Source organism: Protopterus annectens, chromosome 15.part0 (genome assembly GCF_019279795.1).
Source record: "Protopterus annectens isolate FY-2018-M chromosome 15.part0, PAN1.0, whole genome shotgun sequence".
Taxonomy (NCBI): domain Eukaryota; kingdom Metazoa; phylum Chordata; order Ceratodontiformes; family Protopteridae; genus Protopterus; species Protopterus annectens.
In genome coordinates this window covers 595,133,465-595,158,697 of record NC_056749.1, presented here as the reverse complement: position 1 = coordinate 595,158,697, position 25,233 = coordinate 595,133,465, and the positions used below count along the sequence as shown (strand labels likewise).

The following is a 25,233-nucleotide window of genomic DNA, read 5'->3' as shown; positions in this document are numbered from 1 at the left end:
TTGCTGCAACAATGGGTCTAAATGGTGGGCTAGTCAGGCTTTTGTGAATCTTAGAGATTCCAAAAATCGCTGGGATTTTTGGATATTCTACTGTTAAAAATTTTTGCTCGATGTGGCTAATTTCACCTTGACAAAATGCATCCATAAAAAATAATCTACATTAGTGTATGCCCTGTTTACTTCATTTCTAGAAACCCTGACATTTGTGGTGCAGTCATTTACAATTTCATACATCTTAGAAACATAATCTATATATGACATTATTACAACTCCACCCCCTTTGTCAGGTTTCATTATTCTATAATTCTTGTTTCTAGATAATTCTGTTAAAATTTTTCTCTTTTCAAGTGTTAAATTAGACTTCAAATTATTCTCATTTACTATTCTCCTAAATTCATATTCACACATTTTTCAAATAAAGCTATCACACAATGACTTGGTGGGATAAATACACTTCTTTGCAATGTGTTGTGATTGTTGTTTGAATTGTGATGATCTCTAAAATACCATTTCAAATTCAATTGCCTTGTATATAATTTTAAACTTATTAACAAATCAGCAATATCAGTGTGAAATGAAGGTACGTAAGTTGCACCTTTTTTTTTTTTTTTTTAAGTAAACCAAAATGGGCATTCTCAATTAACAAATCACTGAAATTATAAATGGTGAACCCATCCTTTTTTACCACAGAACAAATCATGCTATTTTCATAATTGTTAGAATAATCCATAGTAACACAGTCATTTTCAATCATTGCTTCAATAACTGGAACCCCACCATTTTCAAGGGTGGTCACAATCCCAAAGGGGATGAAATGAACATTAAAGTACATCATCTCATTCCTCCTCGTTGTCTCCTGTTGAAAGAGTTGCTGTATTGTCTGTATTGCCTGTGTTACCACTTCACAGAACCCCTGTGTTTCTTGTTTTTCAGTCGTTCTGATCTCCTTACTTGGTGATTTTGTTCTAAAAAAACATTCATTCTCCCCACCATCATCTCCCTTGTCAAATTCCTGATGCTGAACAGTTTCTTGTCTATTAACACATGGCCCGATTTTACCCGAATCATTCCTACTACTGGCAGTGGGTTTTGGTTTGTAACCTACTGGGTACACTAAATTGTCTTGTAGTCTTCCGTATCCCTATTGAGTTTACGCAATTTAATATTGACATGATTTTTAACAAAGTCTTCAAACCCTTTCAATGTTTGTTGATACTTTGTAGCATGCTGAAAAAACAGCAAGTCATTAACTATACTTTGGTTAAGATTAGTAATTTCATTTCTCTTTCCAATAAAGGCAAATTGCTTTCATTGTTTTTGATTACAATGTCCAACATCTGGAGTCTCGTTCTCTCTAATAATCCCACTAAATTGTGATATGCAGTAGAGCCTTCCTCTATACCCATCCTCAATTTCCATAATCTCAAGCCTTTGGGAACCTGTTTTAAAGCTAGCGATTTGGACAGAAACAGGTTATCAAGTTGTAAGGACAAGTATTTTTTACAGAGTTTCTCAAAACTCATCAGTTGTTCGTTCAGCGAGGGCACTACATTCCTCACGTCATTATCAGCGTTCAAATTCACATCAAGAGCTGGAAACCATGTAGTCGAGGTAGAAATATTAAAAATATTGAAGGAGGTAACAGGAGAAGAATGACACATCAAACCTTGATGTATAAATGTGGAAGGTGTAGATTCTGCAAGTTTATTAATGATGGACTCTATGTTGCAGTGAGTGGTTGTAAGCAGACCTTAACTTGCCCAGGCAAATGCAATTGCAATACACAAATGGTGGTGTACTTGGCAACATGCACGGCATGCCCGGGGTGCTATGTTGGGAAGACCATATGTAGTCTCCAGGATAGAATAGCTGAGCATCAAAGGGAAATAAGGAAGCGAAATCCACATAATGCATTAGCTTTGCATAGTATGCATTGTAACCATTTTAAAAGATTTATTTTTCTTTATAATTGATCCGGTGTATTTTGATGAGAGGGGGGTAATGATAAACTGGAGGTGGAGGCTAAAGAAGTTAGATGGCAACTAAGACTAAAAGCCATGTCCCCACCAGATTTAAATGAAAACGTTACCCTCCTCAGTATTTTAAAATTAAGGGCTAATGCCATTTAAGAAGGTGTTTTAAAACAATATACACTGCGTTTTTTGAAAGCTACTGCATTTAAAATTTAAAAATCCACCTACATGGTTAAGAAACAACAATCCATGGTATAAGCAGTATGGATACATTACAATTTTTTTTTAATAAACTTAGTTGTGGGTATAGGAAATTAGTATGGTATTTTTGAGGTCTGTAATTGATATGCAAATTTGGAGTGGGATTTTTATATTTTGTTACACTTGACATTGATGGGATACTGTGATTGGTTTTAATTTTTAAAATTTTTTTTTTATTTTTGTATATATGTGCGTACTTTTTAAGTGCAAAATGACTCTGATGAAGCCTTGAATGTTGGAAGGTGAAAGCACTCAGTCATTTCAATTTTGGCAGCATTAAACTGTGTTCTCCAAGCTACGGTGTTCAGATGTTTTTTTATTTTATTTTATTTTTTTTTTTGATCCACAGAAAGTAGGTCCAGGTCATGAGAAAACACCAAATAGTAAAACCTTTTCCATTTAGACAAGTAGGATTTCGTAGTAGTAGGTTTCCTGGCCTGCATAAAGAAACATCCCCTTCCAAGAAAATGAGAGGGCGTCCATCTTCCAGACCAGAGGACCTGGGACTCTGGCATAAAACAGAGGAAGTTGTTTGTTCAAAGGGGAAGCAAAGAGATCTACTTGAGGAGTACCCCACTAGTGAACAATGTCCAGAAACACATCCCTGTGAAGCATCCATTCGTGGGGTTGAGTGAAGGACCTGCTCAGATTGTCAGCCAGAACTTTCCAATCTGAAGGAATGTAAACTGCCTGAAGAGTCACATGGTATTGGATAGCCAGATCCCATACCAGAAGTGCCAGCCAGCAAAGACGATAGGATCTCGTACCCACCCCTGTTTGTTGATATTACCGCATGACTGTGGTATTTTCCGTGAATACCTTGAGAGGCCCTGCAGAGAAGAGAGGATGAAAGGCTTGAGGAGCCAGCAAAAGAGCCCTCAATTCTTTGATGTTGATGTGCTCCTTCCACTGACGAGGTGACCACACTCCCCTTCAGGGAGCCAAATGTTGCTCCCTATCCCACATCTGAAGCTTCTGTAAATAGATACTGAGAGGGAAGCAGAGGCTGAAATGGGAGCCCTGGATCCAGAGACAACTGCTGAATCCACCACAGAAGTTCAGCCTTGAGACATGGAAGAAAAGGAACAGGAAAGTCTAGATGTGCATGCTGAAACCACACCGACATCAGAAACCACTGGAACTTCCTCATGTGAAGCCTGGCCAAAGGAAGCATTGGAATGGTGGAAGCCATGAACCACAGAGCTCTCAGAAACTCCCTGGCTGAAATGTAGGCCAGGGAAAGAAGAGCTTGAATGAAAGAAATGAGTTAATGCCTTTGGAGGAGGCAGGGATGCCAGCATTGGCACAGTTTGAAACCTGCAACCCAGAAAGACATGATCTTGAGGAGTCAGGGAAGACTTGTTGAAGTTTATTGTGAACTCCAGACTCTGAAGAAGAGAAATGGTAAAATGAAGATTTTGCAAAAAGTCCTGTGGAGAAGATGTCTAAATTAACGGGTTGTCCAAATAAGGAAAGATTTGGATCCATTGAAGCCTGCAAAAGGCAATCACAGGAGTGAGGCATTTGGTGAACACCCTTGGAGCAGTAGAAAGGCCAAAGGGCAAAGCACATAACTGAAAATGCCAGGAAGCAACAGAGAAATGCAAAAACTCTCCTGAAAAGGTGCTGGATTGGAATATAGAGATAAGCATCCTTGAGTTCCAGAGACACCAGAAAGGGCTGAGGGAGCAAGAGAGGAAAAAGAGACTGAAGGCACAACATCCAAAAGGAAGGCACCTATAGAAAGGTGTTCAGATGGGAGAGGTCTAGAATAGGTCTCCAAGTACCTTCTTTTCTGGGCACCAGAAACATTCTGGAATAAAACCTTTTCCCCCTTTGGGACACAGGCACTTCTTGAATAGTACCCTGAGACAAGAGGTCCCAAAGAACCTCTGGGAATAAAGGAAGCTGTTCCTGAGGAATGTCCATAAAAGGAGGATGGAAAATCGAGACCATGAAGTACCCTTGCAAATGACTGACAAAACCTAAGAATCCTGGGTGATCAGGAACCAAACAGTAAGAGAAAGATGAAGAGACAGAGGAATGTGGCTGGGAATGGGTGGATAGTCATACAGTACCTGGTTTATCAGGAAAGGAAGGCTTAAGAATCCCTGCAGTCTGAGTGGCTTTAGCAGGAGGAGTCTGTTTACTACCCTGTTTACCTTTAGAAGGAGGGTGAGACTGCCTACGAACAAACACTGGCTTAGAAGAGTAGTCCCAATGAAATTTAGGCACAGGAGAAACAAAGACATGCTTAAGCTCCTGTAAAGCCCTTCCCCTTGTCCTGAAGAGAGTTAAATAAACCAGCAGTCACTTCACCAAACAAGAGATTACTATCCAGAGGAGCATCCAGCAACTTAGCCTTAATATCAGGCAAAGGTTGAAGCTGAAGCCATGGATATTTCCTCAGAACCAAGCCAGAGGCAGCAGCCCTTGAAGAAGCATCTGCAGCATCATAACTAAATTTGATAAAATGACTGACTACCTGAGAGGAAGTCCCAAGCAAAGAAAGAGCAGAAGATTTACCCTCAGAGTCTGAAAGATCAGAAAGAACCTGACAGGCCTCAGAAAGAAGAGCCAAGACATACCTAGAAATATGGGTCTGATAATTAATAACCATAAAAGCCAGGGTACAGGAAGTATAAACTTTCTTACTCAGCCTATCCATGGTCCTACTGTCCCTGTCAGAAGGTAGTAACTTGGATGAAGGAAGCAATTGAGATGGCTTATCAGAGGCTACAGAACCCACAGAAGCAGGACATTTATACAAAAGGGAACAATCTTCAGGCACCCGGTAAAACCTATCAGACTTTCTGGGAGCAGGGGACACAGAATCTGGTGGTTTAGAGGCAGTGGAAAAAACATCCAGTAAAGCAGGCAAGACAGGAGGAATGGCCACAGGTTTAGGAGATTCCATTTACAGTAACTCATAGTACCTCTTATGGATATCCGAAACCTGGGCACAATCCCACATAAAGTCCATCATCCTAGAGATTGTGGCCCCAAAGGAAATTTCCTCAGAGGGATTATCAAGAGTATGAAAATCCTCATTAGACCCATAGTCTAAAGGAGAAGGAATCTGGGCAGAATAAGTAAGGGAGTCATCATCAGAATCCACCTCAGAAGAATGGAATTCTCTGGACCTTTTAGGGGAAGAAGTAGACAAGGAGGAGCAGGAACTGCAGCCCCTTGAAGAGGCCACAATGACAGTAAAGCATTACATAACCCCTGAGTAAAGGCCTACCACTCACTTTGTGGATCTCTATTAGCAGAAGAGACATGGTTAGCTTTCTGTTTCTTCTTCAAAGGGACCGCTGTCCTGGAAACCGGAAAAGGCCCAGACTTGGGACAGCATTCCTCAACTGCAGTAGGAACCTCTTCCCGAAAGAAAAACTGCAGAACCCCATTAGACCCCTCAGAAACAGTCAACCATGTTTCCCTCTGAATGCCCAAAATGGACACCTGCAAAGCCTCATCGAACGTGCTGCCTGCCAGATCCTCACCGATCTCCAACCCAGACATGGTAGAAGAATCTGACAAAACAATTGGGTGAGCCTCTGGGTGCATAATAACCTCAGGAGAAACACCCAGTAGAGGCTGGGACAGTGGAAGATTCCAGCCTTACCGTATGCACCTTCTTCCCAGACGGCTGATCCTCTGGGCAGGGAGTTCCATCCATAGTACCCACAGCAAGAAGCTTAAGTCACTGGTTTTCAAGGTACAAGGAAAGGGAAGAAAGCCTACTATGAAGAGTTTTGAGGACAAATGCCTGACAAATTGAACAAGACGTATGGTCGTGAGCAAAACCAAGGCAAAAAAGACACTTATGATGGTCTTTATGGGGAATCAGTTTCCCATACTGGCATTTACCCTTCCTGGATGACATTAACACCAAACATCACTAAACAAACTGAAAAAGTAACCAAAAATCAAACTGGGTACTTATCTGCAACTGTGAGGACTCCATCAAACAGAAGTAAACACAGAAAAGCCAGTAAACAGAAAAACGGAAAAAACCCAGATGTATGCAACAGACTGGCAGTTAAAACAGTGTTCGGACTGTTGGCAAAAATGTTCTGAGGATGGTACAACTGAACAACACCTTTATGCCCTACTTTATGCAAAGAGTAAGCAAGTGACGTTCAGCGTACCTTAAAGCAATGGAAATCTTTTGTAAACTGGCCGGATGGAGGGCTTCACTGCAGGGTATCTCCCGTTAGTAAGGAATAGTGCAGCAGTGCATGTAAGGACATCGGCTCCTACGTGCTTCTGCTGTATCACTGATATCATATCACTGAGCTTTGAGATAATCACAGATGTGAAAGGATAATATTAGCTCTTATTTAGGACTTGAACCCAAGACTGCCAGCACATAGTGCTGATGCCACTGTCATTGGGCCTAGAGTGTGTGCTTGTAACTTATACTTTTAGGTAGACATTCTTGTTAATTGCTACAAAAATATTTTGTTTGTGGAACAATTTTGATCTTTGATTTCTGTAGATAGTAATTGCTACAAGAATTTCTTCAGTTAATGCTCACAGATGGCTATCCAACTGCCTTATAGCTGAAAATGTATATTTGAAGATTTGCAGTTGTGAAGCTCATCTGGTTAACATAAGATTAAACCTGTTCATCATTTAGCATTACTAATATGCCCCCCGTGTTTACTTATTTATTTATTTCACATTTATTGACCAGGTAGGTGGACTAATCTGAGGACTACAAGAATGAATTGGGCTAAGGGGCAATGAAGCACATCAATATTTAAAGAGAATTCAAACATTTCATGTGTATTTAACAAGTGAACATTCAGAGTTTGTTTAACAAATTAACTAAAACGTATGTTTTCTCTTTATACAGTATACCACAGGCAATATATTAAGCACACAGCAGATTTAGTTAAGTAAATGTTCTAATTTGTAAAATAGTTGGTAGTTACAGTGTGACAATAGAATGATTCAGTACATTTAATATGTGGTGAGCATGATCTAATCGAGAGTGATGTGATTGTTATATTTTGAACTGTATGCTGAATGAAAACCTTTGACTGACTAGAGATTAAATAGTAAGCAGTCAGTACTGCGGGAAAGATAAAAATTAAAGAAAGAAAAAGGTTTGATAAAATTTGAAGCAAAGAATGAATCGAGAAGAGTGATACATTTACTGTTAATTGTGAGAGGTAAGAGCAGGTTGGGAATAAATATACAAGTAGGGAGAATTGCATATGAGAGTGAAGAGGAGCGGGAATTATCAGTCCATGGACTTAGCTTGACATTTCTAGCATAAAATCACTTAATTGACAGAATTCTGTAAAGTGTGAAGACAGTATCTTTCTAAATAGGTTCATAGTTTTAGTACTAAGCTAAATGCCCTTGCGAGCCATTTTAAGCCTAACCCAGTTACTCCTTGTGAGACTCAAACCCTTCTCCTTGTGTTTGTAAGGCAAACACCTTAGCCATTAAGTCACCCTCCCAGAGAAATTATGGGCTGTTGTCCAATATCTGGGGGTAGAGAGTTTCAGTAAGTCTGAGAAAGGCTCTTTCAGTGATAGCAAGTGTAATGGTATAGTGATGTAAAATAGCGGTTCCATGATTTTCCATTTTTAATGGGTAGTGGTATGTCAAAATGAAAACAAATGTGCAAGTGTGGGGAGACATTTGTAAAGTAAAGATTGTACATGAATAAAGCAAAGTGGAAGGTGGTGGTTTGTAATAGCAGTACATTTATGGAGCTTAAAACAGTAGAGATAAATGTTATGCCTGAAAGGTCACTGAAACAAATACTTGACAAACAAGTTTTCTTTTTTTTTGATACATGGAATGGAAAGTACTTTAAAAGAAAGGGCATATTCTCGTTTAGGGATAAGGATCCTAAGAGGTTACTAAGCTATCGACTCAGAGGTCATTTCAAGCCTACCTGTTTCATCCCAATGTAATATCATAGATACTCTAGGTAAGCGTTCCTATTATATCATCGAAGACACAAAATCTCGAATGCGTCTTCGAACTGAAAACAACGAACTTTTAAAAGAGCGAAAGGGCATATAAGCGATTTCTTTCCCTGTGAAAGAAATCACTTTGCCCAATTAAAAAAAAAAAAAAAAAACTACAAACAAAACAAAGTGGGGGGCTTCGACCACCCCCCCCCAATCTGGGGGGGCTGTGCCCCCCACACCTCCCCTAATTAAATATACCAACTCAAAGATCACGCTATAGTGGGGAAAATGACAAAGTAACGGAGGCGGCCAAAAGATTTCTTTCCCAGGGAATGAAATCACTTGTATGCCCTTTCACTCTTTTAAATTTTCATTGTTTTCAGTTCGATAAAGACGCATTTGAGATTTTGCATTTTTGATGATATAATAGGGAACCTATAGTCAATACCCAGGATTGTATTTAGTAATGACTATGTCCAGGAGGTTTGTGGTGCTATTCCCAGTATGAATTTATGGTGCCCTACCCACTCGTCCTGATTTCTTTTGAACAGTGTCATACAGGTAGTCTGCTTAACATGAATTGGCAGTCTATTCCAAAGATGCGGCAGTCACTGGGAGACCAATCTTTCCCTCCAGCATGTCCTATACATGTTTCAGGCCATATTTAGGTCCCTGGAATGGTTAGCGCTAGTTCTGTTTGATTTACAGATGTGCAGCAAATTTATTAGGTTTGGGTCACAGGCATAAGTCTCCCCTAAGAAGTCTATAATTTTACAGAGTATAGTGACAGGGACTTTAGTCAGTCTGTGTATGGCACGTGCTGGAGTCCCATGATCTTCTTTGTTAGAAACCTCTGCAGTATCTCCAGTTGCTGCAGGTGATTTGTATGGTACATGCCAAAAGGGGCATTATACTCAATTATGGGCCTGATTAGTGCTGAGTTTAGAGGGGTTATAACCTCCTTTGCTCTGGAGGCTATGCCTTTGCTAATCAACTGTGCTACACATAAAGCATTCCTTACTACACATGGTGGTCAAAGTTAAGGTTGCAGTCTCTTTGTGATCCCAGATCCTTTACCACAGTGTAGGTACTTAGGATATTGTTAATTTTATAGTGTGAAGGGACATTGTTTTTACCAAAGGGAGTGAGGCATTTCTTTGCATTTAGTTTGAGAGCATGACTAAGACACCGTTCTTTGGTCTGCGTAACGCCCTCCTGAAGTATACTGATATAATTTGGGGATTTGATAATTGCACCCAGTTTGCAGTCTTCTGCAAACGTGGTCAGCCACAGCCCTTTAGTTTTCTCCTGAACTTCTAAGAAGTATATACCAAACTGTAGGGGACCCATCACTGACACTTGACACACCACTGGTGACAGGTCTACTGGTTGATGTGGAGTCACCAACTTTGATAGAGTATGACCGTTTGGTGAGCCAGTTGGCAACCCATCTTACAACAAAGGGGTTTACATTCAGTTTGCTAAGTTTATCAGTTATGCCTCAGTGTGGGATTGTGTCGAAAGCTTTGGCCAAGTTGATTGATGCTGTGTGCACAGATATACCCTCCTCAATGATCCTGGTCACATTTTCAAAGAAATCCACCAGGTTCAACAGGCAGGACATACCCTTAATGAAGCTGAATTGGGTCAGATCCAGGGTTTGGAGGTTGCCTATGTATTTATGAGGTCCATGATGATACATTCCATGGCCTTACAGATGAGGCTGGTCAGACTTATGGGGCTATAATTCCCCGGGTTTGTTGCTAAGCCACCTTTGTGGAGGAAAATGACTGTTGCTCTTCTCCATTCTGCAGGAATGTAGCCTGTGGTTAGGCTGTGATTGAATAGGGTACTTAATGATGATGTTAGTTCATGTTTTAGCTTGTTTAGAAGACAACCTGGGATGCTGTCTGGTCTCATAGTGGCTTTGTTTTTTGCCTTAGACAAGGCTTTAATGGGGCAGAGGTTGGGGGAAGATTAGTGAAAGAAAAGTTTTTGAGGGCATAAGGGAGTAAAAATGTTGCCAAATCTACCCACCAGCAGGTTTGCGCTATCTGCAGGATCAGTGTGTGTGTGATACCATTAGTTACTATTTCGGCACATGCTTGGGTCCTACCTTTTAGGCTGCATACATAGCTGTGAAAGGCCTTATGGTTATCCTTGGCTGTGGTTGCTAAGTTTTTCTCAAAGGTACCCTTAGAGGATTTGACATGTTGTCTTATTTGCCTGTTGTGGCTGAGGAGGGGGGGGGTTCCATTGTTGGGGCCTTGCCTTAGTTTTCCTAGGCACCAACATTTTGCATTTGCTATAAAGTTTGTTGATGCTGGATGTACACCAGGGTGGCTTGTTTTTACTTGGGGCTCTGGGCTTTGATTCTCTCTGGAACAGCCGAGTCTATACACTTATAAGTGATTGTACAGGGCTTTAGTGCAAGCTTTGGTGTAGTTACCACTTCCAGCTGAGAGTGGGGGTTGGAATGCATTTATACCTTCCCCTAGGAGGGTATAGTTTGTTTTGGTGAAGTTTTTTAGTCTGACTTCATCCTTTTTAAGTTCTGGTATTAGTGCCAGTTCAAAGGCGACTGATTTGTGGTCAGATTTCAATATGGCGGTGCAGGATGGTGCATTGGTTTGTCATGTTAGTGAGGACCATATCTTGTATGTTTATTCATGTTGTTGGGGTTTGAACAATTTGTTCCAGGGCATGAGTTAACAAAGGCAAGGAACTTTTGTGCTAGTGAGTTAGGGCTAGAATAGGTTTCCCAGTTGATGGTGGGATAATTGAAATCCCCCATGAACAGTGTGTTTGGCAATATTTGGATTGACACCAGATTGGTCAAGTAAGCCTTGAGCGCATTCTGATCCATGGAGGGGTATCTATAACTAGCTTTGACTTGAATGGGAGTCTTACCCACAGTAGTCTGAAATTGGAGTAACTCCATGGAGTTGTCCTGTCTAACTAGTGAGAGGTGAATTTATCCTGAATACAGATAGAAACACCACCTCATTTGGTTCTCACATGTTTGTTTTGTGATCTGAAAGTGTGGAAGGCATTGTAACCCGCAAGGTCATGGTACTCTCTGAGGCCTTGAACCAGGTTTCTGTGACTGGTCAGATATCTACATCCTCCAATGATAGGAGTGCTTCCCGGGTGTGCAGTTTTTGGTTTAATTTTTGGTTTAAGCTGCTAGTATATTGGAGCATACCCTTTATTTTGTTATGATTGGCAAATTTCACATTGGTAATTTTGTTTTTTTGAGACCTTGCCTAGAAAGGCACTATGGGGGAGGCAAGAGCCTTTGCCAACAGCTAAACACCTAGTGGTGCCAGGTACAAACCATGTCTGGCAAAGCAGTAAGGTTTGTTAACCATGTTGTCCCAGGGTGACAAAAATTGGATCCCCTTGGAATGACATCAAAAACTAAGCCAATCACTGAAATCAATCATTTTTGTTTATACTGTGGAACCATTCTAGGTGAGGGTATATACATACCTGCCTATGACACATACTCAGAGAGCTCAATCATATCTCTCTTCATATAGTCCAGTGCAGTACATGTGAGGTCGTTCACTCCAACATGAGCTATGACAGAGTCATAATGGTAGTTGTTGCCGAGAGACCCAAGTGCATTTGTGATATGATGATTCCTGGCACTGGACAGGCAGCTGACCGTGAATTTCTCCTTATTTAACCTCATGAGTGGGACATCCATGTCTCTCACTATGGAGTCTCCAATGACAAGAAAATTTGGTTTATGAATGTTATGCCTTAAGGGCTTGGTAGGTGAGACACTGGTGTTGCTATCTGTCTTGGATGCTGTGGGAACTGTGTTAACTGTAGCAGTCTTGTGTTTTGGAAGTCTCTAGTACTTCAGTAAGTTTTTTGAGAGAACCTCCACATATGTTGATTTATGTGTTGGATGTGTACTATATGTATAAGTAGTGGCAGGTGAGTTGAGAACCTCTACACTGTTACTGTTTCAAGTGCTAGAGAACAGGGATTCAAGATTCTTGGTGTAGCTACATCTCTCGCACTCTGTACTAGAGTGAGTTATTAATAGTCTGTTGTCAGTGTACATGAGACAGTTGCTACACTGCCTCAGGAGACCAAAGTCAACAAGGCTGGGAGGAGAAACAAGAGTAGTCCAACTGTCCATAATGCTAGGTTTGAAGAACTGGTATCACAAAGAGGGTGCTTTCGGGACTGATCTAGGAGGTGCTCTGTAGGCAAGCGTTTCTGACAGGGTTTTTGGTTGGTAGGTTAATAGGTCACAAGCAATACATCTTAGACAGAAATATACTAAAGATGAGGACTACACTAATGTACTGCAGCTGAATCTAAGAGAAAAATTGCTGAAATTATCTGTCCGGCTATGGCGCACAACTGGGCAGCAATGTGTGCTGCTGCATGTCATGCAAACATGCAGAAACCCACTCAAATGTGGGGGCTTAAATACAAGAAGCTAAAAAATAAAACAAAATTACAAACGTTCAAGTTCAAAAGAACCATTTAGGGTGCTTACTCCAAGCCCTAGACTAATCACCCTTTACCAGACAGATTCCAGTCAGCACACTTCTCTCATAAGGGTGCAGAAGGGCCCCTTCTAATCAAAGATGTCCTGGAAAATGTGCTCAGAATACAACAGCCACTACAAACAGACCCAGACGCAGCAAACCTGTTATCTTGACTATGCTACAGCTGCTAGCTACACTAATTTAGGCAGAAAGCACTAAAAAATGATAGTAGATGGTAATAGAAGTATATTTATAACTATAAATTTCCTAGCATTAGGTGTGAGGAAACTGGTGAATCTATATGCTATTTTTAATTGATTAAAAATAGCAGAGATCAAGATCTTCAGCATGAAGACGACTAGATAGAGAGGGGTCCATATGCAGTTGAAGTACTTCAATGAAGAGGATGGTTCATTCAACTGCCCTACATAATCCCTATTAGTAAAGTGAGATGATGCAAGTAGATGTCGGTTGTCCCAAATAATAATGATTTAGTCCTAGAGAAGTTAACAAATTGTTTAGTATTATTGAACTGTGCATAAATCTTAAGGGGAAAAACTTGCATTTAGGTTTAGAGACCTTTAAAGTTTAGGGAAGATTTTAAAAGAAATAATTTTTCAATATAGAGCCATTGATTAGTCTGATATGTTATATGGGAGAGAGTTAATTAATAGGGAGAGAGGGATGGGACCTAGTATGAAGCACTGGAAAAGACCAAGCCTGTATGGTGGTAACACTGAAATGTGGCTATGACATAAAAATATAAAGCAGCCAGACTGAGCTGTATAGTTATCTGAAATCTATATAGAGGATAGAGTTGATAGAGCACAGTCAACCAAATCAAAGGCCGTTTTAAGATCCATGAATGTGACACCAGTAAGGAATCTTCTTTCAGTGTTTTTGAAGATGGTGCTAATGCCTTGGGAAAACTGCAAAATTAGTGTGAGTGGGCCCAGATTACTACTTCAGATGAATTCAATAATTTTCTATAAAGTAACTTTTCAAACATGTTGGTTAGTAGAGGAGGGATTTATTGTTGCTATATAATGTTTGGCTTGCGATCAGTTAGATAGCTGAAAGCAGGATGGTTAGGGTATATTTTAATTCTGGAGTAGTTTCAGTGCAGAGTGATAGGTTGTAGATATGGATAGAGGATCAAGCTACATAGCTTGCTGCTTTACATGGAAGTATGGAATCAAGAGATGGGTTCAATAAGGATATTTTAGGAGATAAATTATGAAGAGTGTGGACTATAAATGCATGTCAGCTGAAGTGGAATGTGATGGTCACGGTGAGCTTCTTCAGCGTTACTTGATGTAAATTAGATGGGAAATAAGAAAAAAGTGGATACAATTCTGTAAGTCAGTCAGAGCTGTCTTAGGGACTGTGGGAGTAGAACTATTGGAATTGGCCTTTTCTTGAGATTTTCTTCACTTCTAAGATAATGTTGATTTTACAATAGTTAATTTTAGATATCTTGATTGCAGTTCTAGTTTATCATGTTAGTTTTTATATATTGTGATAGAAATGACTGATTATTTGTAGATTACTGTTTTTTCATATGTCAGTCTTTCCCTCATTTGTTTTTGATATAGGAAAACACAAAGAAACAAAATTATCTGAAAGCCCTATGAAGTATATGTTTTGTAGATCAGGAAAATCAAAGACTTTCTTTAAGATTGGTGACTACGGCACCAGTTAGGATTATTTTTCAATACTGTCGAAGGTGATCTTGGTGGCTTTGAAAATTTATGAAAGTGTTGTAAATGGCCACAAATTTGTCCTGAGTTGGACCAAGAATATTGTTTTGTATGATTCAAGATTTTTTTTACAAAGTAACTTTTCAAACATTTTGATAAGTAGAGGAGATTCTGTTTTAGTCTATAATATTCTGTTAGCATCAGTTAGACACTTTAGGAAGTGGGTTAACTATAACATATTACCATTCCTCTGGAATACGCAAATCACCATGGTTGGAGGCAGATACATTGGAGAAGGAAAAGAGAAGATGATGTACAAAAATCTGTAAAAACTTTGAGAATAATCGTATGCTTTGAAATCGTAATTATTCTGATAAAGGACAAATATTAATACATATACATGCACATATATACTTCTGTCCAGTGATGCTTAGGCTTTCTAGGATAAAACTTTAGCTGTCTTAATTCCTTTTCTAGTTTTTTTTTGTCTTAATCTTTTATTTTATTTTTAAAATAATTTGTAGTTATCTGTTTTTTCCCCATAGCTCTTCCCCTTTTGACCTTTTTTTAGTTTGAATGTTGACCAAGAGTAAAAGCTTTCAAAGATGGTCATGTGTAAGACAGAGGACATCGCAGAATAAAGAGCTGTGTTTGTATCAGTGGTAAAAGCATAAGATCATTCAATAAATCTTACTTTGTGTAATAAGGTATTTTATTTGTTTGAAGGAAGGGCTTGCAGTTAGTAGGAAAAGGAGGGACTCTTTTCTTTTGAATGCCCAGTAGGAAGTAACGGATGAGGAGTCAAACACATTGAAAATATTTTAGTGAAGAGACATCTTTGAGGTGAATTTATAAGAAGAAATAAAAACCTTGAGAAGGTAGAGGGTTGAGGTGCATTCATTTGTGATAACATTGATTGAGACTGAAATGGCTGGAAATGTAATTTAGCTATTTTGATGAGGAGCAAGACAAGCAAGTAGTGATAAATCACCTAATAGTATATATATATATATATATATATATATATATATATATATATGGGTCTAGGACACATGCTTGACTAGCATATGTCCGAATCAAAACATCAAACACACATACACGAAAGCTCTTAACATCGAAAAGTGCTTCCGTGTATGTGTAGTTCAAAAAAAAAAAATCTACGTTCTGCACCCCCACCCCCCTACTTTATTATTCTCACTCCGAGATTGCACTACAGTGGGGAAAAGGGAATTTTCTCTTACCTGCACTGTAGTCCGATCTATGAAACAGGCACACATACACGGAAGCACTTGTCAATGTTAAGCGCTTTCGTGTATGTGTGTTCGATGTTTTGTGATTCGAACGTATGCTAGTAGAGCATGTGTCCAGATCCTATATATATATATATATATATATATATATATATATATATATATATATATATTGTATGTGTGTGTGTGTGTGTGTGTGTAATATTGTTTCTCTCCAGTAAGAACTCTGACACAAACCATTTAGGATCTGTATCACCAGATGCTGTGGCTTGGGCTTAAGTGATGTCATCAAGTTTTTTTTTAATTAATAGTAAAGCATACCTTTTATTTTACCAACCTCATATCTTCAGTTAACTGAATAGTGCCAAGTTATGAAGGAAGATAGTGTCCCAGGTTCTAAGCTGTGACTAATATCTGGGTATACTAATATATGGGTAAGGTGATCCAAACTTCAACTTGCAACTTTATTAACTTTATTATACATGTTTCTAATGTTTAAATGAGTATTTTAAGTATTTACTTGCACTGTGAGGATTTGTAGCCTGAAAGAGAAGACTATAATAGGGGGCACATTGCAAAGGATTTAATTTCTATCTTTCGAGTTTAAGAAGTAAAATAATAGAGTACTTATCAGTAATATGAATGTTAAATTAAAAAGAGACCAGGGATTGTTGTGAATCCGAATGGGGATATGGGATATGAAGAAGTGCTGATGCAGACATTACAAATGTGTTTTTGTTATAGAAAAGAGGGGTCTATAAGACGCTATCGAATGGACTAAATAGCAAATGTTATTTAGTGGATCTGATACTGTTGAAATGGCAAAAGTGAAGTCACGGAACATCAAATTTTTTCCCAGGGAAAAAATTTGGTGGGCCGTCTTCGGGACTTTGCCATTTCCTCCACTAAGGTGCAATCTCGGAGTTGGTAATTTAAGTAAGAAGGGTGTAGGGGGTGAAGCCCCCCACTTAAATTTGTGTTTAAGTTTTTTTTTTTTTTTTTTTTACGGAACAGCAAATTTTTTCCCTGGGAAAATATTCGCTGTTCCGTTTGTTCGATATTTTCTTGTTTCAATATTATTAGTACGATGAAATAGCATTCACTATTTACATCGTATGATAATATGATATAGAGAGATTGGTGATTAAAGGAGGAATGGGAAAGGGGGATTCAAGGAAGGAGGAACAAGATGCTACAATAGTTGGATAATGAGTTTACATAATGGGTCATTGATATAAGGGTACTGTACACGTCTGGGGGAAATAATATGCAGTGCCATGGGTAGGTGGCTTTTGAAGGTGGAGAGAATTACACAGAATAAGCATAGATGTAAGTGACAGCATATGCTCCCCAACATTTTTTCTGTAACCAGTCATTCAGAAAAAATGATTGATATTACCTTCATATACATAAAAATTAGCAGTGATATCTACCCAAACCAAGACCCAACTTAGCATATCCCCATCTGCTGTTTTATCACTACCACCTCATTCACAGTCCTACTCTGGCTTTCACCTATACCATACCAACTAACAAGGTATGTATAATAAACTCAATGAAATGCATCCATGGATGGCACTACACACTCCAGACATCTTAGTTGCCACAGAACTCTTGATCCACCAGGAAGCAAACAATTAAAAAATTGTCCTGATAGGTGATAGCTTTATTAGGTTAGACAGCTGCAACAAAAAAGCTTGTGGTGTCACAATTTTCTACAAAACCATATTACCTTTTCCTCCCACCATGCCAAGTTCTTCTAACTCAGAAATCCTACTAACCATGGAAAAACTAAACCCTCCCAAGACAATTACAATCATAGTTAAAGGGTGTGTGTGTGTGTTTATATATATATATATATATATATATATATATATAAAATCTTTATATATATATATATATATATATATATATATATATATGTATGTATGTATGTACACACACACACACATGCACACACACACGTGATAATGCTAAAACACTGGAGGATGTTCTCTGCTGGGCATCCTCAAAAATCCCTCATGAAACCATAATATTGGGTGATGTTAATATAGATTGACAAAGCATACAATCTGAAAGGTCAGCTAATACATCTGTATAAATTCACCCAACTTATAACCACATGAACTAAATATAACAAAGGCACAGCCATCCAGTCAGCTCCCAGATGGATCCTAACATCCTCTACATATAAATATAATCCCATGGAACTCTTCGCAGTCTATACCGTGAAGTACCAAAGCAACAGCCCCAAAACACATCATTACAACCTGGTAAGAGAACTTATTTTTCACAAAAAATTTTTATTAATACACTACATGACCTTAAATGGGAGTCACTAAAGACTCTCCCCAGAGTGATGCTTTCTCTGAGTAAAAAAAATTTTCCTAGGTGCTCCAAGTAGACTAGCTCACCATAGAATAAAAAGAGTTGAAGCCAACCTTGCCTCATGGCTGTTCTTTGCAACTAAACAACTCATGAAACAAAGAGAAAAAACATGAGGTCTGGCCAAAAATATAAAACCTCCTACTTTACTAGCAAACAGAGAACTAAGAAACCTAACAAAATATCTTGTTACCAAGGATAAGAAAACTTACTATTTAACCAATCAAAGCATACACACTAGTAATGTCTTTCGGCTTTTAGGGGTCGCCTTAGCGGAACTCCGGCCCACTAATGATTAGCAGTGGATTTTTATAGTGCCCTGTTGCCAGCCCGATGCCCAACCTTTAAAGAAGGCACACCCATTCACACACCTACCTGCATGTCTTTAAATGTCACTCGACCACGGGGAGGACATGCAGACTCCACACAGAAGTTGCTCCAGCCGAGAATCAAATGGGAAAACCTCTTGCTGTGAGGTGACAACGCTAACCGCTGTACCACCGAGGTGGGTCTTGGTCAGTAAATTGTTAAATGCAAGACAAGTTGTGCAGCCAACACCAAACGCACACAAACCAAATGATAACATAGTCAACCTGTTCAGTGTCCACTTTGTTCAGTATTTAACCTATTAGGTGACTAATCGAGCTTTTGGGGTCCATTCTCAATAATCCCAAAATGTCTCATTTCAACCAGTTCCCACAGATATCATCAAAAATATCTAAAATATATTCATACATGCAACCTCAACTATCTAATAGATAACCAGGTTCTGTCTTCGATCCAACACCACTTCCATCTTCATCACAGCACAACTACTGCATTAATGAATTTTGTTAATAACTGTCAAAAGCAATAGAAATGCCAGAAGTCTGGTCTCCACCATCTTCCTAGACTTAGTAAAAACTTTTGATGCTGTTTCCCACAAGAAATTATTATCCATTGGGCTCAACCACCTCTTCACTGCAATGGTTCCATAGCAATCTCTCAAATACAGCACAAGCAGTGAAATGGAGAAATGATTTTTACACCTTCTTGCTAGTAAATAGTGGTGTACCATGAAGATCTGTACTAGGCCCCATACTTTTCAGCATATTCATCGGTGACCTCTAGACTACTACAAAAATGCTACCCTAGTTCAATATGCTAATGGCTTGTTCTGCTCCGCTGTGCCAAATCTTTCTGTAAATTCCAAGATCTTACGACAACAATCCTCATGGACTGAAGCATGATTAAATAATTCATGACTACTTCAAACCCTAAAAAATGAAATTACTGCTTTTTGCCCCAAAACACATCTACCAAAGGACTATTCACTAGTGTCTCTGCAAAGAACATCATGATAGAACAAATAAACCACACAAAATTATTGGTTGTCATCACAGATTGATCTGTTGAAATTTGACCACCATTTATCACACATGGTTGGGAATGTTATTAAAAACTAGTTATACAGAGTAAAAACATGCGTCACTGACATAGCCAGAAGACATATAGCTTCTACTTTCTTACTGCCATCTCTCATCTATGCTGCCACAATCTTCACTAACCTTAAGTCACACCATTGTCCATACTTGAACAATATTATAATAAAATAGCCAAATTTGCACTAAACTATAACAATAGAACACCACTGCCTAGCCCTCAGAGAGTTAAACTGGTTAGAACTACTACATCATGTTGCTCTTTCTCAGCTGTCTGCAATACACAGACTTCTTAATACACCAGGAAATTGTCCAGCCCATAACAACTTAATGCAGCACTGCTCTCCAGTAGAATTTTACGCAGTAGAGAAAAATTGGTATAACCGAATCATCTAATACTCTGGGTGACTCCCTATATTCAAATAGTGTAGATCAACTATGGAACCATATCCCATTAACCACTGAAATCAATTCTGATTGCAAATTCATTTGAAATGCAACTAAAACTTCACCTATTATATCAATGGATCTGCTCCTGTACATCTCTGGGATAAATGCCACTTTATCTTCAACCTGCTATATCAACAAACCATTTATTTTCTTTCAGAATCCTATATCCCACCCATCAGTTTTCAACAATACCTGAATTTTAACTAGCATCTCCCAGCTATATATATTTTTGTTACACTGCCCACCTATCATGTCCATACTTTTGATATAAATGTTACAATAGCCGTGTGTTTGTATATAATTGTCTCTTAACCTGCTCTATACTCCACCTCTTAATTACAATAGTAACATTTTCTGCACTACCTAGTTCTTTCCCTCACCTCTGTTTCTTCGAACTTTTTAAACACTAATCACAAGATCTATTTTCTGTCTGACAGACCCACTGTCATATCTCTTCAAATGCTCATTGTTCAACATCTGCTAATGCACAAGTATCTTTCATACTTGTAATAGCTGTCCTTTTTCCACATGAATGTAAGGTAATTAGCATGTGTATATGTAATTGCTAATGTATATTTAATATCTGTTCATGCATAGTACTGGCTGCCTGTTTAAACGTGTTTGTAATATGTTAGTTTTTGTTCCCCTTCAGGTGTCTTTTAAAAGTGTTTTTAATTAAACCCAGCCAGTCAAACCCAGTAAACAAAAGCAAAATAAAAATAATAAAATAGATGAAAATATCACCTATATTTTCTGTTTTTAGCATGGTGCTAATTTAAATGTTATATGGCTAGTTAGCTTCTGAGGTACAAAGACTTGACATATGGACAGGTGAAATCAGATTTGAGACTTAAAGGACTGTGAAAAACACAAGTCAGCCACAAAATAAAACTAAAAATAAACAGTGCAGACAGTCATGACATACACCACTGTCACCACTATATATATATATATATATATATATATATATATATATATATATATATATATATATATATATATATATATATATATATATATATATATATATATATATATATATATATATATATATATATATATATATATAATGGTACAGGCTTTAAATCTGTACCACCAGCATAATGAATGCAATGGGCATCTGGGTCTAGCAGTGGACAATAAATGTACACTACTGCCTCAAGTTATGACCATCACCTGGCACATGCAAATAAGCTTTGCACTGAAAAACTACACATCAGACTTGTATTCACTGTTTTGCCAGTGGTTCACCAATCATGCTCTCAGTTATGTACTCTCCAGTGCTGTCTTACCAAGAGCAACTGAAACTTGACCAAGATAATTTTGAATATACATAAATCTTAGTAATGCTGCCATCAGCTAGATCACTCTAGTACAACAGAAATCACAATTACTTTTTGCCCTTAAAAATTAGCCAAACATAATATACTTGTTTGGTAGCTATAGATAAGCAATTACTCTTCAAAAGGAGAGAATCAGTTACTAATATTGTACCAACTCTCTCTCTCTCTCTCTCTATATATATATATATATATATATATTTTTATATATATATATATATATATATATATATATATATATATATATATATATATATATATATATATATATATATATATATATGTGTGTGTGTGTGTGTGTGTGTGTGTGTGTGTGTGTGTGTGTATATGGGTCCCCTTGACTTCATCGACATGCCGAAACACCGACGCTAAGAAGACCAACTCGAGAAGACTGACGAAACAGATGATTGACAAGGTGAAATCCCGACAGCCGAAACACTGACATGGGCAACGTGTGAGCGAGAGTCGGTAAGTGTGCGATAGTGAGGGATTTAGCATTAGGGAGCGGACAGGTAAGTGTGTGATAGTGAGGGATTTAGCGTTAGGGAGCGGACAGGTAAGTGTGCATTAGTGAGGGATTTAGCATTGGGGAGCGGACAGGTAAGTGTGAGATAGTGTGGGATTTAGGGTTAGGGTGCGGGAAAGGTGAGTGTGCGGTAGTGTCGGACTTACGGTGCGGGTAAGGTAAGTGTGTGATAGTGACGGACTTTAGGTGTAGTGGCAAGTTAAGTGAGTTAGGGTTAGGGTGCGGGTAGGGTAAGTGTGCGGTAGTGTCGGACCTTAGGGTTTGGGTTAGGGTTAGTGCATGTATATTTGTGTGTAATGTGTAGTTTACGTTTTGTGTGTCGGTATTTTGGGTGTCGGTGTTATGGTGTTCAGTTTTGAGAGTTGTCGGTTTTGTGCGTTTTCGGTGTTTTGGTGTCGTTGTTTTGAGTGTCGGGTTTGTGGCGTGTCGGTGTTGTGATAGGGATCCGTATATGTATATACATATATACACACCCACATCCTTAAACTAATAAACAAAAAAACCCAATTATTTAAAATTGAGTAATAAAAGTCTTTGGTTGAATAAATTGTAATCAAGCCATATACACCCAGGGTGCATGTGCATATTCCTCAAAAAAGGCACCCAAGCCAATAATTGAACTCTTCAACCAAGCACTATGGAGCAACAACTCTATGTCACCTTGTAATAACTGTAAGTGCTTTATTGTAAACGTTAAATGAAGTGATCTTCCAGTAATGTATAAATTCACATATTATGTCATGTTTGTAGCACAAATGGCCTATATTAATAGTGGGGCAGTGATTTATTATTCTGTATTTTTTAACAATAATTAGTTGCACCTTTCCTGGTATCTTTAGTAGTCACTATATTGATAGAAAGAAAAAGTGATATTGCTGCAGGTTATATATGTCAGTAGGTCATTAAGAAGATTGAAAGGTAGATAGATAGTGAGATTAAGAAAGTGTATAAGGGAGATATTCTTGGATGTCTAGAGAGCTAAATACTGTTGGCAACTATTATCAGATAGAAAAGCATGGGCATCAGTCAGATTTTGTATATTGTTATGCCTGAGTGAGCTCTTTAGTAACAAATGTATATAATATTTATAGTTTGCTAAACTGATTCAGCAGAAATTTAATGTTAGGTTCTTCATTTCATGCACTTTTCATCATGTCAACAAATATAGAAATACAAATAAACATAATCATAAAATGTTCTGTTTTCCAGTGTACTTATCATATTCATTTCATCAGCGGAACATATATTTTTAATAATTTTTGACCAACTCCCAGCAATCCCATATGTGCTGTCTCCTTGGCACTGATCAATTGGCCTTCCAGTTGCAGAGTATTATTTAGGAAAGGATAAGCGTGCATATATATCCTCCACCTATCATAAAGGTGATGGTAATGCAATCCCTTACACTATAGTACCTCTGCTTTCCCTTGTGCATGAACATGCATAACCTTAAAGTAGGTAGGTATGTATATTGTCACATTTTGTCTTCCTTATGGTATGAGTCTAGTCATCCTGTGAAGCAGAGGCTTGCTAATCATTTCAATCGGTCTCCATCAGAGATCGTTTCTACTGCTACTTCATTTCCTCCACACCTTTCCCACCCCTTAATAGGTAGCACAGTCCTCGAAGAATGGTATTGCCTCACCTGGATTACTACTCAAACCAAAGTCACTGCCAGCACAGACAGCTTCATTGCCCTACACCACTGGGTTAGATTTTGCTTGCTCATTTGTTATTCCATGTCTTTTTATAATGCAGAAGAATTTGAAAAATGTTGCTAATTGAAAAATGTGTACTAACTTGCATTTCTCTAATGCTGATCTTGTTTCTCTTTAGGTATGCCTTCCGATTTATAGGTGTGTGGTTTAACTGGTCAGTAGCGGTACTGGTGGTGTTCATTATCTTGACCTCCTACTCCTCTGTCTTGCTGGTATGTTACTGCTAAATTAGAAATGTTTAATTTAAAAAAGTGGCTGACTGCCAGTGTTATGGTGCTGAGCCTCACAGAAAGTAATCTTCTGGATATTCATGAACTGTGCATGAAACGGAGTAGGTTTTGTGTCTGGAAGAGGAAAGTGTTTGGGACCAAGAAGTCACCAGTATGGTTCACAATCACCTAAACTGTTGATCAAAAATGGAGGGTTAAGATTTATGGGGTGCAGATTTTGACTATAGGCCACTGCCTAGAAAACTGTCATCACAGAAGAAATGAGCCTGTGCTTGAAAGGGATGTCAATCAAATCAGAGGAGAATTTACAGTAGCATTATTCTGCTTTGGAAAGTAATCTCTCTCTTGTCCCATGTCTGGCAAACTTGCTGCTGAAACCCATAGTGGGCCTCCTTGCCAGAAAATAATTTGAGAGTTTGTTCACATCTCTTTCTGCAGGCTGCTATGGTTTAGCTAGCAGTAACAGTGTTGCACAGAACTGCAGCAAGTAGAAATATTCTGATTAAAACTTTCAAGGCCTGTAGCCATTAATAAATTATGCTAAATACGTTTTTAAAATAGTTCAAAGAATCTCTCCATTGCCTCAAACGGGCTTCTGTGACAGATTGCAATAAACAAGATATTTAAATAGAGTTTGGCCTCTTTCCACCAGTGATTCCAAGTCCTGCATTTCACCTGTTGTTTCAGTGCAGTGCATCTTCAGCTTTTGTCATATGTGCTTACTACTTTAGCTCTTCCTTACCACTTACCTTTTTATTATAGTTACAATGCTGATGTTGTTTCCCTTTGTAAATGCTTTATTGCTTTTTTGTAGTGTAGCATATTAAGTTGCTTTTTGCAAGCATTATAAACTCTGAAATTAACATATTCTGCCTTTTAGCACAGTACATGCTACTGTTGAATTTGGTTTATTGTTTTTCAGTTTTATGTACCTGAATTATCTAGCATCTGATGATTCCATAGGGATTAACCAGTTAGCAAATAAAATGCTAAATTAAATGCAAAACACAATGCATCTAATAATAATTAAATGCTGAAGGAGACCAAATAAATTTGAGATTAAACTTGAGAAGTTTCTATATCCATCAAACCATATTAATTATATCATTAATAATGAATATTGTTTATAGCTCAGTGCACCTTTGCTTACAATTAGGAAGTGCAATGCTTATGTTATTAGTTTAAAAAATGCCTCAGTGACACATTTCTAATGAAGTGGCTATTACAGGCAACCATACCAATTCTGAGTTTTGGTTATAAGCAGTTGGTACAAAAGTTTCACTGTGTTATTTACATGCAGCTGATGTGCTAATGTAAGAAATGCAGTATAAATTTATTAAAGCAGTGTTTATTTTCCAAAGATGATGTGAGTATTTTCTTGGGAGCGAATTATACAATGCATGTTTTGTCCTGTAATTTTGTTCCCTTGTTGTTGCTGGAAGCTGCTGTGGTAGTGAATTGTGTGAAGCTGTATGGAGTTTATAGTCCTGCAATGTAATGCTGAATGTGCCATTATTCAGTCTGATCTG

General features: G+C 38.3%; 1 protein-coding gene across 1 annotated transcript in view; it reads left to right on the top strand.

Annotated features, from left to right (window-relative positions):
* The window catches only part of LOC122789859 (glycerophosphoinositol inositolphosphodiesterase GDPD2-like), a 502,465-nt gene that overhangs the window by 393,990 nt on the left and 83,242 nt on the right, over nucleotides 1-25,233 (top strand). The window contains exon 4 of the mRNA XM_044057293.1: nucleotides 23,593-23,686. Coding sequence (XP_043913228.1) covers nucleotides 23,593-23,686 — 94 coding nt within the window. The remainder of the gene's footprint in view (nucleotides 1-23,592; nucleotides 23,687-25,233) is intronic.